At 48.1% G+C, this 18,636-nt stretch overlaps 2 protein-coding genes across 6 annotated transcripts in view; one reads left to right on the forward strand and one right to left on the reverse strand.

Annotated features, from left to right (window-relative positions):
- Positions 1 to 15,368, forward strand: part of CFAP65 (cilia and flagella associated protein 65) — a 31,487-nt gene extending 16,119 nt beyond the window's left edge. For 2 of the 4 annotated variants that reach the window (XM_077181552.1, XM_077181555.1), the window contains 15 exons: positions 392 to 520; positions 802 to 978; positions 1,648 to 1,714; positions 5,583 to 5,693; positions 6,472 to 6,663; positions 7,419 to 7,577; positions 8,881 to 9,018; positions 9,459 to 9,575; positions 10,183 to 10,320; positions 10,809 to 10,874; positions 11,957 to 12,171; positions 12,525 to 12,674; positions 13,194 to 13,452; positions 14,137 to 14,274; positions 14,842 to 15,368. In XM_077181552.1, coding sequence (XP_077037667.1) covers positions 392 to 520; positions 802 to 978; positions 1,648 to 1,714; positions 5,583 to 5,693; positions 6,472 to 6,663; positions 7,419 to 7,577; positions 8,881 to 9,018; positions 9,459 to 9,575; positions 10,183 to 10,320; positions 10,809 to 10,874; positions 11,957 to 12,171; positions 12,525 to 12,674; positions 13,194 to 13,452; positions 14,137 to 14,274; positions 14,842 to 14,901 — 2,116 coding nt within the window. In that variant the 3' untranslated portion in view covers positions 14,902 to 15,368. Of the gene's footprint in view, positions 1 to 391; positions 521 to 801; positions 979 to 1,647; positions 1,715 to 5,582; positions 5,694 to 6,471; positions 6,664 to 7,418; positions 7,578 to 8,880; positions 9,019 to 9,458; positions 9,590 to 10,182; positions 10,321 to 10,808; positions 10,875 to 11,956; positions 12,172 to 12,524; positions 12,675 to 13,193; positions 13,473 to 14,136; positions 14,275 to 14,841 lie in introns of those variants that run through there. The other 2 variants (XM_077181553.1, XR_013183085.1) reach the window with 2 other exon arrangements.
- Positions 13,154 to 18,636, reverse strand: part of CDK5R2 (cyclin dependent kinase 5 regulatory subunit 2) — a 37,370-nt gene continuing 31,887 nt past the window's right edge. The window contains exons 2-3 of one of the 2 annotated variants that reach the window (XM_077181556.1): positions 13,778 to 13,884; positions 13,154 to 13,350 (exon numbers count right to left, since the gene is read on the reverse strand). The gene's annotated coding sequence lies outside the window, so the exon portion shown is untranslated. Of the gene's footprint in view, positions 13,351 to 13,772; positions 13,885 to 18,636 lie in introns of both variants that reach the window. The other variant, XM_077181557.1, reaches the window with a different exon arrangement.

Raw genomic sequence — 18,636 nt, forward strand, 5'->3', positions numbered from 1 at the left:
CATGGGCAGGGATGCCTTCCACTAGACCAAGTTGCTCAGAGCCCCATCCAGCTTGGCCAATGTGCTTCAGCTCTCAGCCATTTTAGTGGCCCTCCATTAGGCCTGCTCCAGTATGTCAGTGACTTCCTTACACTGAGGAGCTAAAGAGAGACTTCAGGCTAAGCAGGACTCTCTTATGTCACTCACTTTCATTAGACATACATAAAAGATTTTGAAAAGAAGATCAGGTCTGCCTCATGCCCAGTGTCCTTTCTCTCAAAAGGGTCAAGAACATAAGGTCAGACAAGAATTATAAGGAAGACAGCCAGTGTGGAATGACCTTTCCCCTGTCATGCCCTGATGACCCTTCCTCCTGTTTCAGTTAAATATCTTCTTTCTTTCCTGTGACCAGCACATGCTTGATCCCTCCAGTGTATACCCCTCTCCTGCTGGATTTTGACTTTGGGTCTGCCCCGATAGGCTCACAGCCTACCAGTGTGATGCTTCTGCTGGAGAACAAGGGTGTGGTACCTGTGGACTGGTAAGCAGTGCTCACTGGAGCTCAGCCTTCTTTTTGGGGGTCTGGAAGTGCTCAAAGGGCTGTGAGAAATTTGAAGGTTAATAGGGTGGGTTTTGTAGGTACAGCTGCAGCTGAGATCTGTTGATGAGTCTAGCTGGGAAAGCAATCAGGGAGATCCAGATCAGACCTGATGAAATGTGATGTGGCCACCAGGTGGGCTGAGCCCATTTGGATTGAGTATGTGACCATAGCCCTGGGGAAGGTGCATATCCTTGTTGCTGACCAGCTGATTGGTTCCCTAGGGCCTTCTTGTTTCCTTCTGATCAGAAGATGGACATAGAGCGCTGGGCAGAAGATGTTGACTTTACCCCCCAGGAGCTGCACCAGATGAGAATTCAGGATAACCAGCTCTTCAGTGTTTCCCCAAAGTCAGGAACACTTCTTCCAGGGCAGGAGGAATCTGTCCAGCTCTCACACAGGTGATGAAAAGCACCTGTTCTTCAGAGCTTCATGCTGTGTGCCAGAACAACACATGCCATCAGTCCCCTGAGTTTCCATGCCAGATTTTCCTTCCTCATCATATGTTCCTCAGCAGAGGCTGGGCAAGTAAAAAGTTCCTGACCAGTCCAGTTTCTGGACCCCACAGAGCTGGTCTTCCTCAGGAGAATGTTTTGATGTTCTTTAACACTGTAGAGCAAAAGGCATTTAGTGTGACATGCTGGGGACACTGGTCTGCCTTGACCTGACAGTTGAAGAGATGAACAAGATGCTGCACTTCTGCGCTTTTGATTATGTAATAATATTTTTTTTTGTCATCAGCTAGAGCTGCTAGCCCTTGCATGCCTGTAGAAGGTATGAAGAAAGCTGAATGCTTCCCCTCTCAAAGCAGACCATATCTGAGAAGTTCTGGCATTTTGTTGGCCTAAAAACTTGGGTCCCTAAATAGGTGTATGACTAAAATCAACATTGTATCACTCACTCCCTCCCAACACTGCTGGGTTCCCCCCACCTCCCCGTGGCCCTTACGCAGCAGTGACTCTTTAGCTGGGAAGTGAATTGTCTCTAATGTTCTGTGTGACTCTGACTCTGTTATCCTGGGCACAAGGTTGATTTCTACTGTTTTCCTCTCTCTCCTCTTTCACTGCTAGACATGAGTTCATTGGCAATGATCGCCTCCCTGTCCTGCTGAAGATTTCCTATGGCCATGAGATTCTGGTAAGATAGCAGGTGTCCCTTCCTTCCATTTGCTGAACAACAGCAGGTAGAAACTGAATTAATAGGTGTTTTCCCCAGAATCTGCATAGTGTACAGGGGGCTGTGGCCTTCCCCTGGAATTTGCACTAGCCAGGCAGCAAGAGAGGGCCAAGCAGAGACATAAAAACAATGTTCTGACAAACTTGTGGTTCCAGCACAGAGCGATGTGGGCAGTGCACTGGCAGAATGGCCCTTGGATGTTGCATCTGCTGGATTCTTCATCAAGAGCACTATTATTTATTTATTTATTTATTTATTTATTATTAACCTTTGTATTTTATTAATGGCAGTAATGCAGAATTGCTTCTTCCTTCAAGACAACTCCAAGTCCAAAACAGCCTTCCCAGGTTTTACGGTCCCTGCATGTTTTCCACACTCTGGTGTAACTTATGGTAGGATTCCTGTGCATGCCTCCCCTCATTTCATCTGCCTCACTGTGAGTTGTTCCATGCAGTTCCTGGAGTTCAGATCTGCAGCCCATCCTGCTTCTCTCTTACGCAGCTTTCCTGAATCTCTCCATCTCATCAACCCTCCATACTCTACAACTCCCCCTGGAATATGCTTTTCTCCAAATATACCACCATCACCTGCTGTGATGGTAATTTGGGAATGCACAGAGTGGCAGAGCATCCTCCACCTCTGGGGTTACAGGGTCAGCTCCTTCCCCAAGCCCAGAAGATAGTCCCTGGGTTCCTGGTTGGCTGCAGCCTTTGTCCACCCACTTACTTCTCCTACCAATGATAGAGGAGATTCTTTCTCATTCTTCCTGCTCGACTGCTTTCTAAAGCATCCCAGAGCTGATCTGTGCTGTTTTTTCCCTGAGCATCTCCTCAGGCTTGGAACTAATTTCTCTCTCTCCCCCTCTCTCAAACTGTCAGTTAGAGTCAAAGTCACCTTGTTCTCTGCCAGGCACCACTCATGCCCGGCTGAGCCTTCCTGTCTGTCTCTGAAGTTTCCTATGAGACCATTGTGTTCACATATCTCTTTTATTTTTCTTTTCTTTCAGGACTGTTGTCAGCTGAAAATCCAACCCTTTGACCAAGCTGTTCAAACAGTGGCTTAACTGTGCCTTCCCTCAAAGCCCTTGGACAGGCTCCCTGTGCTCTGCCTGCCTGGCACAATCCTGAGAGTGACTGTGGGGAAGAGTTGGCCAGTGAGGGAAGAGGCTTTGGAGCACCAGAAGCCTACAGGGCACACATCCTCTCTTGCCATATAGCCAGTGGCTTTGGTGGCTACCAGAGACCCCCACCCTCTGTCATGCTGTCCCTGCAGAAAGGGCTAGAAAAGCGTGGGTTACCCTGGGGATGAAAAGATCCCTTGGTGCCTTTGAGCTCTGGCAGTAGGAGCTGTAGAAGCCAGTCCAGAGATATGGAGCAGTGCAGATGGTTGCAGCCTGCAGAGATGCAGTGCCATGACTGAACTGCTGATATCAGAAAGTAGGAATGGGAGATACTTCTTGTGCAAGGAGGGCAGCTGAGGGACTGAGCACAGTGTGCCTGCTTTCCTTGCAGTCATGGCATGAAGTGTACAGAGTTTCCAGCTCCTGGGGCAGAAACTGCCCTAAATATGCTCACATTCCAGGGCTGAGCAAATCCTCACCTCGGATTCTGGTGAAATATGCAGAGCATATGCTAACCTTAAGCATATGTTAACCTGAAGCAAATGCTGTAGTGTCACCCCAAAAGTTAAGCTTTGGAAATTTCCAAAAGCAATAAACAGAGGAGGAGCCCATTGAGCTGGGGTACTGCTTGGTTACTCTGTCAAATTCCAAATTATTTGGCTTCAGAGCTGTGTGGTTAGCCACCTGCAAGCCAATGCCTGTTTTTCCTTTGGGTTTAAAATCACATCTGTGATGACTTTACCTACATGGATATATTTTGACCTCCCGCTCCTCTGTTTCCCCAACAGAGACTCCTGCTTCCCTGTTTCCCCAACTTAATTTTCAGGAGAAGCTTCTTCTCTGATATTCCTTCTCCATTCAGTGGCCAATTTTTAGTCCTCTGCTGATTTATAGGTACTCTGAATAACCCAAACTGATTTCCTATTGGCAATTTCTTCTGGCTGTAGGAGGAAACATCTGTAGGACTTCTGTGTTTCCAATTCCTTGTGCAGCAGAGAAACAAAGCCTCCCACTGCCTAATGCTTTCACAGATTGTCTTTTGCCTCTTCACCTGTAAGACTGCTTGTTCTCAGAGCTCTGAGATTGTTTGGCCAGGCAGAATTTGCAGCCCCCAGCAGTTTTAGTAGGAAAAGCCCAGCCAGCTCATGTGTTGCAGGCTGAGGTAGGCTGGTTCACAGAACTCCCTGGAGAGAAGGGCTGGATCCCAAGGAGAATCCCTGAGCACACAGGTTTTATAAACTGCTAGTGTTTGCACTTCATAGGTGCTGGTTTGGTATTGTGAGGTGTTATCACCTGCAGCATGTGTTCTCCAGGCAGCTCTCCTCCCTGGGGAATCTGGCATCCCCTGGCATCCCTCTTATTATCGTAAGTCTTCACTGTGAGATGAAGTCTATGCACTCTAGAAGGAGAATTGATTGTAGCAAGTCTTCACTTTTCTCCATTTGTCTCTCTTTAACTGATAATCCTCTAAATGTCATATCCTGTGTCAAATGGAAACTTGATGACAGTTTTTCTTGAGCAGTTCTGGTCTGTTGAAATGCAAGGTGGGTTTTTGATCAAAGTTATATAAATGGATGTTTCACTCCCAAAACTCAGGGAGGTTACTATCCCATTTTCCCTTGAAGTTTGAAAGCAAAGCTTTTGTCTTTCTCCTACTTTCACTTCATCTGGCAAGCTGTGGTTCTCAGGAGGCTGAATACTCATGTAGTGCTTTGAAAAGATCCCATGTGGGACCTTGCTAACCTTGTATTTCTGGTTCTTTTTCCCTCTGAATTTTGCCTATTGATCTGAGCTGGCATGGTTTTTTTAAAAGGAGTTGTCATTCTCTGCTCTTTTTAAAGTGGCTGATACAGTATGTCCTGCAGGTGTCTATCTTTGCAAATATTCTCTTGTCTTTTACACATCTGTTTGAAAAATAGCCATGCTTCAGGCTTAATTACTGTGAATTGCAGCAACTTGGCTCCTGTTGGCCCATGCAGATACATTGCTAGGTGACTGCTTTGCAGCCTCTACCCCAAAGCAGACAGCTCAGGGGTACTTTAGAGTGATCCTGCAGAAAACAGTGCATCATCAGTGCATCTTCAGCCTGATTGTGGTTTTCTCAAAATGCAAGAACTATGTGAAGGCAAAATCCTTTCTGTGAAATAGCTCTGTAATCTCTCCACTTTGCTTGGAGCGCCTGGTGGCTGCTTTGCCAACAGGATACTGTTGATCATCATTTGATCACTTAGTTCAGCTGGAATCTTCTTGCTTTTGGACTTGCTTCTAGCTTTTGGGCTGCTAGACACATTCTTGGGGCACTCTAGAGTACATCCAGATAATCCTTTCCAAGAGGAGGCCATTACTTACCTAAATCCTGTCTTTCCAAAGTATTTGGCTGTGAGAGCTGCACACTCTCCTATGTACAGTCCAGACACTTTCATTCATGGACAATTTCCACCATACACTTGCACATAGAAGCACTTATGCTGGCACAGCAGAGAGAAAAGTACAGTCTTTCTGATAAAAGAAGAGAACCTTTCAAAGAAAATCTGGAGTAGGTTCTCCATCTCCTTGATTTTTGTCTTAGGACACGCTATCCTGGTATTAGCAATTATAGTTTGTAACTGTGTGGCCTTCCATTTGCAAAGTACTTCAGAGTCCTTGTGCAGATGTTAGTGATGGGACCAAGGCCCTGTGAGGAAGTGACTGCATTTCTCTCCACTGTAGCTGACCTTCAGTGGTGTGACAGTGGAACACGACCAGCGCTACGTTCATTTTGCATCCACCAAGCACGTCTTTGCACCCATCGCTGTGGGGGGCTCCCACCCCCCCACACAGGTGAGCATCTTGGAGCCAAAGCCAGCAGCAAGTGTAGGGAAGGAGCTAGTTCTGCTGTGTCCCAAAGACAGGCAGTGTCTGAGGCAATTCTCAGAAAATGGAATGGCCTCCGTAGTGAAGCATCACAAGAGAACTCTGAGGATAGTTCTAGGCAGAGTTTGGAAATAGCTGCTGGGAAAGTACTTCTCACCATCTGCAGTTTGACAAGATTTGGTGTTCACTCTGTAATCAGAATGCTTATGAGGCGTGTTGGGCTGTTCACTTATTCTCTTGCATTGTATCTGAGTGAAAACTTGCCTAGCTGCTCCAAGTACTCTGGAAATAAAGCCTAATTAGTTTTTTAGTAAATTAATTTTACTTCCTTAAACACTTATTCAGCAAAAAGGCAGCTTTGATTATGTTCTGCCTAATTTACTTGGGAAATGAACAAGTCTGAATTGAATTAAGAGCACTTTAATAGAAGTGTTTTTGCATTTTACATAATCCGCTTTACAATGATCCCTTCAGCTAATCTGTATTAATTTTCCCCTAGTGTGAACTGACAGGACACCATTTGGAGAGGCACTTTGCTTATCAATGTACATGTGTGGTGATAAACCTTCAGCACAGCTGCCTATCAGAGCCTTGGTGTTAAATCTTGACACTATGAGGTCTTCTCATTCTTAGGAGATAAGCTGATTAATTAAATATTAATGCTTATCAGTGCCCCCTGGGGAAGCATTAACTAGTTTAACTTGTACCTGGTATAAAAACCACTGCTCTTTCTGACTCACTTCAGATTTATAAACTCTACAATGGTGGCTCCATGCCCGTGACATTTGAGGTTCAGCTGGACAACATTATGAAGATTCGGGAGAAGAATTTTCAGCATCCTGTGTTTGCCTGCCTAACTCCTAGAGGAGAAATCCCCCCTGGTGAATCAGGGCACATTGGGTGGATCTTCTCACCACTGGAAGCTAAAACATACACGGTAAGAGCCTCCTCATGACTGAAAGAAACAGATTCTGTTGTTGACCTAAAATTCTTTAGGTTTCTTACTGGTGGTTGTAATGAAATGCTACAGCTGAATTGAGCTCTATGCCTCTAAGAAGCAGAGTTGTGAGAGCAAATTAGTGGCTGGTCTGGTCTGGAAACAGAGCAGATAAATTTGTCTCATAAGTTTTTTCTTTCCAAGAAGAGATATCTTCCACAGCCAGAGTCCTCCCAGTATTTATTTTTCAAGTAGCAAACAGTAACTGGGAATATCAGTAGTATCTGTTCAGGTTTGTGGTTCATTGTTGGCCTCCAAAAATTCCCAGCAAAGAGGCTGAAGTCAGTGTCTTCTATCATTGCAGTGTATGCTGCTGCAAACTTCTGAAAACAGCCTTCCCAAAGACCTCTGTCCTGGGCTGCAGCAGGCGGGCAAGGCCAGAGCTCTAGCACTACTTGTTGCTTCAGTCTGTGGTGAATGCATGGATACATAAAGAAATTTAACTTTAAAACTCCAACCTTTGCTCCAAGATGTAGTCTCTGTCCATCTCATACTGTAACTGGCTAATTGACTACTTAACCAGCTTTCCTGGGCTAACAGGAAAGGCCAAGGCCTGAAAGAGCAAAAGAGACTGGATTTGTCTTTATCCGTGCATGGGGTGTATTTAGACCAGTCCATTAGCAAGTATGCTAGCTTATTGCACATCTTTCCCAAATATGACTCTGGACTTAAAACTTTTATCTTGTCTGAGGCAGGTTGATGTTCTCATCCAGATCCTGGAGGGTGACTCGACCCAGATTACTTTCCAGGGAGTAGGCTACAATCCAAATGTTGTAGAAGAGGCTGCCACATCCAGAAAATTTTTTTCTTCTGCAGTCATTCCAGGTTCTGCCAGGCTAACTGTGCCTGGGCAGGTAAGTCCAAGTGTGGGATATGAGCAATATGATCAGTCCAGAGACGTGTGAGAGACTGAAATATACAAGTGGCCCCATCTTGCAATAGTCTGTGTTGCAGGAGAGTTCATTTGCCATGAGACAGAACAAGACATTTCCCTTCCAGCAGGTGATTTAGAGCTTAACTCATGGATGCTGAAAGGTGTCTTCTTTCCAGCTTGTCACTTCCACAGCCATTAGAACAAAAACGGGTTTGGGTTTGTCTGTGTAATTTTTTCTTAGAAGTTACCTCCCATCACAGCTGCCTTTCTTCTGTGCAGCTACAACACCTTTTTCTTTCCTAAATCATTCTTAAAAAGACCATTATACTCCCGCCGTGCTCTGTCAGGGCTTGGCTGCCAGCATTTCCCAGCCAAACTCAGGTGATTCATAGCCTGAATACTGACTGCAGGATGGTCACCTATTCAGGCACATGCAGAGGAATGCACTTGTCTGACCTGCTGCTGGCTCAGCAGGAGCTTGTCTGGCCTGGCTGGAGCTGGCCTGCCAGCCTGGACAATCCGTTGTTAAACTCACCCACAGATCCAAGCACAGTGAATGAGCATTACACAGTAGCAGCAGAGGCTTTCCCCTGGCAGGTAAAGGATTCCACCTGTGTGACATTAGCATGCCTTCCTTGGAGCCAGCCACAGCTCCACCTGCTCTTTTGCTTCCAGCAGGGCAACTATATTCCTGAGAACAGCAAAGAGAAGATGATTGAAAACTGCCTCAGTCTGACAATGAAGATGGCATTCTGCAAGGCTCTGTTGTCTGAAATGAAGTTTCTTTCTCTAATAATAACTGTACTTAATTAGAGATTGTGTTGTGCCTGGAGAACGGGACAAACTAGAAGCATATTAGTAGCAAGGTGTATTAGGGATCGATTTCCTAAAACTCACAGTCAGATTGATAGGGATTTGGCACAAGCACACACCTCATGTTTCTCAGCTGAAGTAGGAAAAGGCCTGGACTGCAAGTGCTGCACAGAGAATTGGGATGTTACTGGTCCTCTGTGCTCCTGAGATCCTCTCCTGTCCAGCACCAGTGTTATGTCTTATTCATTGCTCACTCAATCCCACTGCAATCCAGCTGGCCTTCTGATGTAATGTCACTGTAACCAGAGCAAAGCTGAGAGAATTGTTACACTCTCTCAAGTTGCTAAAGATACCTGATATAATCTGTGAATTGCTGGACTTAGAGATGAGTATGACACTGAGATGACTGTATGGTTAGGTCCCATCTTCCTTCCCTGCTGTTCCTTCTGATTTCTCCTTGCTTCCTGCAGGCAGCCACCTTGTCCCATAACAGGATTTGCCTTGGAAATATCCCAGACTGCACCAAAGCTGGTCGACTTGTCTTTCTCAACAATATCTCGAAGAGCAAGGCAGTGGTGTTTAACTGGCAGATAAATGCTAAAGAAATGGTGAGTCCTCTTTGATCTACAGCCTTCCTGCCTATCTCTATTGTGCCATGAAAGGACCTTACAGCTCCATTTTCAACAAGACACTCAGTTCTAGGGAATTGGCTTTCTACTAGGTGATGAAAGGAAAAGTGAAGGCAAGGGTTAGGACAGAGGGAACAACAGAAATTCAGAAGGGAAATCCAAAGACTTTGGTGAGGTTATATGAAGCTGGAACTACAAAATGTAATAACAAACCTCAGGACTCTGTCTGCCAGCAAAAACGGTGTTTGTTCTTAGAATATATCAACTGCATCTCTCTCTCATGCCACATACCTCTGAGGAGAGGTGTGTTCCCTGTGAAGAGAAAGCACACAGGAAGGTCCCAGGACAGTGAAATAGCTCCTCTGGGGTTTTTTCTTTTTTTGTTTAATTTTTTTCTCCTCCTCCTGCCCTTCACCCAGGTGTTGGAGATTGCTCCAAAGTCAGGTGTTGTGCAGCCTGGAGAGAGTATCCCTTGCTTCATCACACTGCAACCTACAAGGAATCCCTACTTCTGCAGAATAAATCTGGTGTGTGAGGTGAGACCCAAGAGGTACCTGTCTATTACCATGGCCTGGGCATGTTATTGTGGTTCCCAAATGGCTGACACCAGCAGTCAGCTGCCTGCTGCTTCCAGCTGAAAGAATCCTTCTCACACACTTCTCTCACACACTTCTCACTCCTGAAGACACCTAGCTTCATCCTTCCTGATGGTTTAAGCATCTTTCTGTCTGTGTGGTTCACTAGATGAAGTGTAATTGTGCAATGTATGGATTTGTGAGGGGAGCCCAGCTGCTAGAAGTGATAGTTTGAATGAGAATGGCTTTCAGTGGATGCCAAAGACTTGATATCTGTAAAAAACAAGTCTTGCTGCTTAATATTATTGGGGGCACAGACCAACAGTAATGTCCCCCTCAACACTTCCCAGTTTGTTTTTTTTTTTTTTTGTAAGAGAGTATATCTTCTCTGTCTGAGACTTAAAATACCACTGTTTTTTCCTCTTCCTGCCACTGGAATACATGGAAAGCAAGTGGGTTTCTTCCTGGGACCTCCTGAAGGGGAGAAACAGGCATGGACTTGAGCCACAGACTGTTATTTGCAGGTCTTTTCTAGCCCTGCTCCTTTCAGTTATGGTTTGTTTGCTAGGTGTACATACAGGAGTCCCTGGTTCAGTATGAGAGGGACCTGCGTGAGTGGGAAAAGGAGAAGGAACGGCAGGCTGTGGAATTCACCATCACAGAGAAGGACCTTGAGACTAAGAAGAAGCTAACATCTCCTTCAGTGGTAAGTGCTCTCAAAACCTTGCACCAGCTTAGCTTGGCTTAAAAAACAGCAGCCAGTGTTGACAAGAAACATTCTTTAGGAAAACCTAGGCAGTTGTTAAGAGGACATGAGACTCTGATTTGTTAAAGACCTCAAAACTGATCTGTGGTTAGAGGAAAATTAGATCTTGTTTTCTAGCCAAGAATCATCTTACAAACTCTGAAATTTCTAGTGACCATCTGAAATTTGGAAGTGCATGAGAAGCCTTTGGAAAAACAAAGCCAGTGCCTCTGGAAACCAATGGTTGGATTTTTAACCATGAATAAACACTGGAGAGAAATGTGTAGCTAGCAGTAAGAATGTGGTCTGAGTGAAGAATGGAGGATGAGATCATTGACTCTCAGCTGGCACAAAGTTTAAAAAAGATCATAAGCTTTTGTTCTTCTCTGTATCTTCCCCACGTGGTAATTCTTCTTCCCTTTTTTTTTATTTAATATTTTATTTTTCAGAGGTTATCAGATTCTGCTGAAACAGAATATCTTTCAAAATCCTCACCTGTGATCAGGAAATACAAGGTAAGTCAAGCCTGTCTCACTCATGGTAGAATCAAACTGACTGCTTTAGAAAAGACGCAAATGCTGGATATCACAGTGTGGGAGTCTGGACAGGGAGCACAGCAGGATTTGTAGCTTCAAGGCTTTGGGAGACAGACTGTTTGGAGGAGGCAGAAGAATCACACTGTCTGGCTGTGTTCTCTGGCCAGTAACTTTCCAGCTGAGGTGAATGGGAACTGAAATTGGCATCAAACATGCACCCATGACTGGAGAAAGGGGGAAAGGTTTCAAATAAGCAGAAAAAATGCACACAGACAGGGCAATTGGTATCTGTACTGGTTTCATTTTGGGGCCACAATGGAATGTGTGCCACAGCAGAAAGCAGCAGGACTCTGGCAGAACGTGGTGCAGACACCTCAAGAAGAGCTGTGCTCTGTTCCTCAGGAGAAGGTGCAGACAGGAGCTGCCTTGGTTTAAATACACAGAAAGCTTTAAAGTTCAATTTGCCTGGTTCATCAGTTTCCACTCAAGTGCACAACTGTATGCACTGCTATAAGACAGCTTTTCCAGCAGTGGTGGGAAGGTGTGAAACAAGGTCCCAGTGAGTGCTCTGCAGAGCCCAGACATCCTAGCTACTGCTCTAAGGAACTTCCCCAATCTGACTGCTAGTAATGCATCCCCAAGTTGGCCCATGTAGTGTGGCTGGGGTCAGTTCCTGGTTTCCCTTCAGGTTTGGGGGAGGACAATTTCCCCACGGATTCCATCCACGTACATCGCTTCTCCTGCAGCACTGCCAGTGTGCTTGCAAGAGCTTCCATGGTGATGGATTGGAGAACAACAGCCCCAAGTACCTTAGGGAGACCCTGAAACCCTCTTGACATTTGGGGCTGGCACACTGGTCAGTGAGAAGGGAACAGATCTGATTTCCACTATGGCTGCTCATGCCTGTTATCAGTACTGCGGTGCTAAGATCATTTTGACACCCAGGATCTGGTGGCTCTGCTTGCTGGGCTTTCAGCTCTCATGCCTGTGCTCAAACCTACACCAGCCTACTTGTGGCCAAAGGACCAACTATATGCTTGCCATTTCTTTCTCTCCAACAGACATTACCCCCTATTAAAAGCCAGCCTACACCCAGTCAGCCACCTGGAGGCATTGAGAGGGGGCTGCCATTGGACAAAGATGCCAGCCAGGTGTGGGTCAAACCAGAGCCTCCCCCGCCCTTGTCCTTACACCTTGATGTGTCAGCCAGGTCCTATGCTATTGAGGACTTTCTCAGCAACTTTGCCTTGGATTTTCCCAGATACTTCTTGTCCCGGTAAGAGATAGAGTTTTTTGGATTGGCTGCTTCATCTGAGCCAGGGCTGCCCCATGCTCTGATATGCACTGAACTTGGTGCTCTGCTCTGCTCCTCTCCAGTGCCTCAGTATTAAGTAAGAGGTGTCTTGCTTTCCCCAGCATTAGCTGACATGACCCGTTTCTCTCCCCACCTCAACTGTCAGAGCTCAGTGTTCCTCTTTTATGACAGTGTCCCTGCTCCTGTCAGAAATACAACAGCTCCCACCCCTCCCCTGCTTGCCTGACATGCTGCTGCAGTGCTAGAAGGGTGCTGGTCTTTGAGAGTTTGGTTCTATAGTGCTGCCACTGATGGAACAACTCCTCCTTTCTCAGCCCTTACAGCTCTAAGCCCTCAGACAGCAAATTGGCGGATGGAAGTGGGCACAGAAACAGGACGGACACGGAGTCCAAACGTCTGTCCCTGGCTGCTGCTTCTAAACAAGAGCTGGAGGTGGTGACTGACATACTCACAGGTGTCATCAGGTGTGTGCTCCTTCACCCTTACCTGGTTTGGAGCCCCTGTCCTCCAGAGAATGATTGCAGCATGGTCAACCCTCTGCTAATCCTGGAGGAATCTGTGCACTCTTGTTGCCAGAATGGGGGATCCACCTGCTAAAAGCTGTCTTGGGGACTATGAGCTCAGATCCTGGAGTGACAGCCAAGGCAGGGGCTTCCTCCCCAGCCAGGGGCTGAGCCCATCTTTCCAGAGTTCCCAGGAACCAAGGAACTCTACCTTGTGATCTTAGAAACAGGCTGCATTGGGGTACACCTATTCAGTTTGTGAGCTCCTCCAATGTAAAGAACCAGCACTGGGGAAACAGAGGTAGTTTCACTGGCTCAAGCCCTCTTGCTGCTTCCCTTAGGCCCAGAAAGCAAGAAGGTACAGACTAAACACTGACATCAGTCAGTGATTTCCTCTGCTTTGTGGTGTCTTGTAATAATCCTCTGAGTCATACAGATAGTCAATTTGTTGAAACTTATCCTTTATTTTCCTCTTCCTAGGAGCCTCTTGGAGAACGGCCACTTCCAGAAGTCAGTGAGAAAAATTGAAGATGAGCCTATTCCATATTTCTCCCAGTTCCAGTCTGCAAAATCAGCAGAGCTCCCGGACAGTAGACAGGGCTCCACAACCCCCTCCAGAGTCTCTGCTTCCACAGATCTTGACCATGAGAAGGATGGAGAGAGAAGAAAAATGAGTCAGGAAGCCTCTCCCAGTGATTTGCCAGAGTCTAGCGAGACTTTTCACCATAAGCAGTTGAGGGTAAAGGAGATAATAAGTAGGTGAGGAAGGGCTCAAAGCCAAGAGCTGCACAGTCAAGAGAGCCATGGCAGCACACTGCCTGGCCAGAAATCCATTTCTCCTCCAGCCCTGCAGCATTTCTGCGGGTGTGTTATGTGTTGTCTGGGTGGAAGTCGATGCTAGCCCACCTAGCCACCCTCTCCCAAATGTGGTTTGTGGGGAGAGATGGTTTACTGTGTCTGGGGTTGAGCTGTGGGCACTGCCAGGAGGCTGGTAGTGAATGATGTCTACTCTCAGGCACACTAGGCCACATTAGACATTGGGGTGCAGTATGTTCTTACCTTACCTTTTATTTTCACTGCAGTATTTCACCACCTTGCATTTGCTGTGGCTGCTCCCTTGTACACTGCTACAAGCTTCAAGCATTATTCACTCATAGCAGCTACAGCACACCTTGGAGGGAAAAACCAGTTAAACTATAGTCACCAAGCTTTGTCTAAGGTCAGGGCCTGACACCAGCTGGTGACAGTTCTGGGACAAGGGTCAGCAACCCATTGTTTGAGTCTTTGGTTCATTGGTCTCAGCATGTAGGAAACAGTGTGTGCTCCACTGCTGTGCCTGATGATTCCTGGCAGGAGTCACAGCAAGCAACCTGCCTTATCTGCTTTCTGATAGCTGTCCTCTGTTGTACTTCTGTCCTTCTAGGCAGCCAGCTGTTGGGAACCTCGTGGAGCTGCTGCTGGAAAACACACTGCAGAATATCATGATCGAAGCCAGTCGTGGGGAGGTGGTGCTGACAGCCCAGCCCAGGGTCATTGCTTTACCCCCCAGTGCCTCCCAAAGGTAGCAGAGTGTATCTGTGCTCTGGTGGGGGACAGGACCTGTCCTTAACATGTCAGGCTGAAGCACAGCCCATTTTCTAGGCCATGTGGGTTGGCTGAATCCCTGCCTATCAATGCCAAGGCTGCCTGTGCAAAACAAAGAATCCACTCCCAACGTCCCTGCCCCCTCTTGGCTTGTCCTGAGCCACAGAGCAGAGGTGGTAACAGTACAGCCTGTCTGTGGACCTGAGACCCTCATAGAGCTCTGGGGCAGGACCCTATGTGGGAATGGCTGGCCTGAGGCACTGGAGAGCCTAGCACAAGGATGGTCCTTTGGGAAAGGGGGTCAAGGAGCAGGCAGCACAGCCTCTGACAGCAGAAAAGGAGCAAAGCTGTCATAGTCCAAGGAGGTGTGGGATCTAGTTAGGTTGAGGGAATGGCCACTGGTGGGGAAAGTAGATTTGGACCTGAGTGGAAAGCATATGGGTTTGCCCTAGCTTGGGCAGAAGTGCAGAGATGGGATTGAGGGTTAATGGAAGAGGGTTGTTGGATGTAGATGTCATCTCCAGAGCTGCCATCTCTTTTTCAGAATCACCAGCCCTGCATCCCCACCCTCAAGAGTGTAGCTGCTGGGTACTGTGCTGCTTAAGCTCCTCAAGCACATCAGCTCTCTCCATTCTTCATCCCTGTGATGTCCAGAGCAACTCGGACCCTCCCACACCATGGCCTTAGCTCAGCATGCTGGCTTTCTCTGAGGAGGTATGTCTTGATTATGTTCTCAGCACTGATTTGAATCCTCTGACAACTCCACGGCGGAGTTCACGAGATCTCTCCTTTCTGTGGCTGGCCACATCATCGGAGAAGAACCCTCTGCTACAGGGAGCACATGGACAATCACTATGACATTTCCCACTATCCTCAGTCTGTACTGGCTGAGAGGAGTGGAATCTGCTTTGGAATGTAGCTGAGGAAGGACTGACATCTGGGCAATGAGGTGATGGCATCAGCAGGATGCAGGTACTGAATCCTCCTCCCCTCCTTGCTCTGAGGGGGCAGCTGCAGCACAATCAGTACACACAGCAACCCAATAAAAGCAACTTGACCTTCAGACACTGACACCGTGTGTAACGTACGTAACTCATGCGTCTGGGCTTGTGAGCTCTGGACAAGGTCTTCCTTTTCCAAACTGCAAGGCTGTCACCTAGGGAAGGGGATCCTCTCAGCCTTGGCTTGGCCTGGGGAGTCTGTCGGGCTGCAAGGTGTGTCACAGTGAAGGAGCATGTTTGTCACAGCCGGGAGGTGGCAGCGTGAGTTGTGAGAAATCCCAGTGGCCAGCACAGAGCAGGCTGGTGCTGGCTTCCAGCTGCTGCTCCCAGGCAGGAGCTGAAGGATGGCTGTGCCAGGCAGTGGGCTGCATTTGCAGCATAGCCCCTGTTCTGCCATACCACTATGGACTCTGCAGCATGGGGCTCATGCAGCCCCCCAGCTCTGGTGAGGGTGCAGCTTTGGTGTGTCTCTCCAAACCCTCATGTCTTGTTTCCCAGTGCCAGGACCTAGCCAAGGCCAGAGATGCATCTTCTTCCCTCACATTCTAAGAGAAGACTGTGCAAAAGGCACTGTGGAGGGCTTTTGCCCCACTCAGCAGAGGGCAGTTGCCTGCTGTGCCCGGGGTACTGTGGCTCAGCCAGCTTCACCCCAGCACTCCTCTCTGTGCGGGGCCCCTGCCTGTGTAACCATTACTAACCCCCAGGGCTGAGCTGTTCCTGTTGTCAGCGATACAGCAGAGGCACTGCCAGCTCCTGAACTCAGCCTGAGTGCCTGGGGCCTTCACATGGGTCCTGGATCCTTCTCATGAGAAGTGCAAACCCTTTCCTGCCTTCCCAACACTCTGCGTGCCAGGTATCCTACATCACAGCAGTCTTTCTGTACTCCTCTGGGCTTTGGCTAGTGCTGAACAGGTAATGCAGAACCACTTCCTTCCTCCACAGCTCAGGGCAGCAGCAGGGCCTGGCTGTTCAGTCCACTTGGACTGATTCTCCTTGGTCCAGGCTCCTCGCTAGGATTTGCTCACTGCAGATGCTCTGTTGTCCTGCAGCAGAGTTCCCAAATGGATAGCAAAGGCAGGGGCAGAAACCTCACTGTTGCCCAAAAGCAGATCGAATCCAGCTACCCAAGGGCAGCATGGAGCAGTGAAGACAGGGTCAGTCCATTTGTCCATCCTCAGACGTGCTGTGTGATCACAGCAGCTGCACCATTGCATCCACTACTTGGAGGAGCTGACATGGGAAATGCTGTGTGTTAGTCTGGTGTAACACCCAAAAACAAATGGAGACAGCACGAGTGCCATCAAATGTGCAGGGACTTTTTTTATGCCAATAAAGCTCTTGTTCTCCCCACCTTCCTGTGCTCCCAGCTTGGACCTGGAGAAAACAGTGCTCACACTGTACTTGCCTGTTGGAGCACTATTAGAGGGAAATTCACTTGTTTGATAAGCATCACTCTAGTAGGAGAGACCTTAAAGATGATGCCTTAACAACAGGTGAGTCAGGGAAACAGATTTGAGAGCTATTTACACCTGTGTGAGAGAAATTTTTCTTCTCTCAGCTCTTATTAGGGGCTGTGAGATGGTCATGTGTCACCTCTGTTGTAGTCTTCTCTGGTGACTGTCAACCAGAACCACTCTGAGTGCACTAAGCAAAGAGAGTAGCAGCTGTCACACACTTTACTTCTTTTATCCTCATCCTAAAATATAAATGCACCGAGGCAGCCCCTTTCCAAGGTTGGGGAAATTCCCAATTCCTCTTCTCAGGCTGGGAACTAGACCCTGACCCTGGTTTTGGAAAACACTTCAACGTGTGACCGAACCACATCACTGTCCTGTTAGCAAAGAGAGACAGCAGCACTCCCAGATAGTGCTGGGGTGAGCTCTGCATAGTATGGATGGTCTCACCCGGGGTTCTCTCTCACTTGGATCTTTGGGGCAATGGGGAGGTGAGGGGAGGGCAGAGATGTGCAGAGCTGGCAGGGAGAGACTTTCCCTTAGCAAGAGGTTTTGTTGGTAGCCACTGCCAAGGGCTATGAACTTGTGGGACTATAGACTCACAGCCCAGCTCAGCACCCAAAAGAGGGCAGAAGTCCTGTTTCTGCTAATGGCATCTGGGGCTCAGGCAGAAGGAAGTTTGAGCTTCTTGTACTGTCTCCCAGGGCTGGATTTGGCCCCTGCCCAACAGAGCACATCTCTCCAACAGAAATACTGTAGGTACAGGCCCTGCTTCTTCCCACTGGTGTTTGGGCAGTGAAATGGATGATGTTCCCACAGGACGGCTCCCGGCAGGGACACAGCGAGCACGCCTATGGCTGAGCACGAGCTTGGCAAGCCAATGGAACTCCCCCTCTCCTTGTGGGAATTATCGGGAGCACTCAGTCATCAGGCAGTTAATGCACCACACAACAGGAGCTTTCTTCTTGGCTGTTACTGCTGGCTCCCAGGGAGGGCTGAAATGGCCTTGGGGCAGGTGGGCAACAGAAGCTATCCTGAATCCCATTAAAACATTTAACACCTGCTGAATCGTGCTATTGTGTGGGAGATAAAGGGAAGGGAACAAAGCTGCTCTTGGGCTTCCCTGATAGAGTGTCTGTCCCATTGCAGCTGGGGAGCCTGAATCTCCTGCAAAGTCCCACTTGGTGGGTCTCCGTGTCAGTGTGAGGAAGACAGCAGTGTTAGGGGACAAAGAATCAACCATTCCCTGGTTGGAATCATCCCCTTCTCCCTCTGTACAGTGTATGAGGTAGGAACCTGGAAAAGTCCTGCCCTGACCAGCTTGCAGTGTCTGAAGAGCAAAAGTGTGAGGGTGTGTGAGGGTGATCCTTCCAAAACCCTTGGCAAAGCTGGACAGATCCTTCACCCCTGGCCTCCTGTCTCCGAGGCACTGGGCTTTGCTGGCTCAGCTGTGTCACTTTGGTGCTTGGGATTGGGAGCCATGCTCAGGCCAGGCCGGGGCACCATGCTGGCTCCTGATGGACACAAGAGGTGCTCTGCTGTGACCTAGTCAGTCCTCAAGGGACACTGAGGCAGCACAGGCCCTGGGCTGCTGCAAGAGGAGGCTGAGGCTGCCTTTCCAAGGCCAGCCCTACTAAGAGCTCAGTTCAGGTGCTGCCCACCTGCCTGACAGGGAAGGGCACAAACTGGTAAATGCTGCCCCAGAGATGCCAGAACAGAAGCAAGACATTCCCCAGGGTAGCAATGCCGTGCAGGGCACTCTACAAGCTCAAGGGACCTGCTTTACTCGTGTTTTCTGTAAATCAGCCCTGAAAGGACAGTATTTGCTGCTATTTAGTGAATGGTGGGGCCCTCCCTGCCCTTGCAGGAGAGAAGCTGGGGTGA

Source organism: Agelaius phoeniceus, chromosome 7 (assembly GCF_051311805.1).
Source record: "Agelaius phoeniceus isolate bAgePho1 chromosome 7, bAgePho1.hap1, whole genome shotgun sequence".
NCBI lineage: Eukaryota > Metazoa > Chordata > Aves > Passeriformes > Icteridae > Agelaius > Agelaius phoeniceus.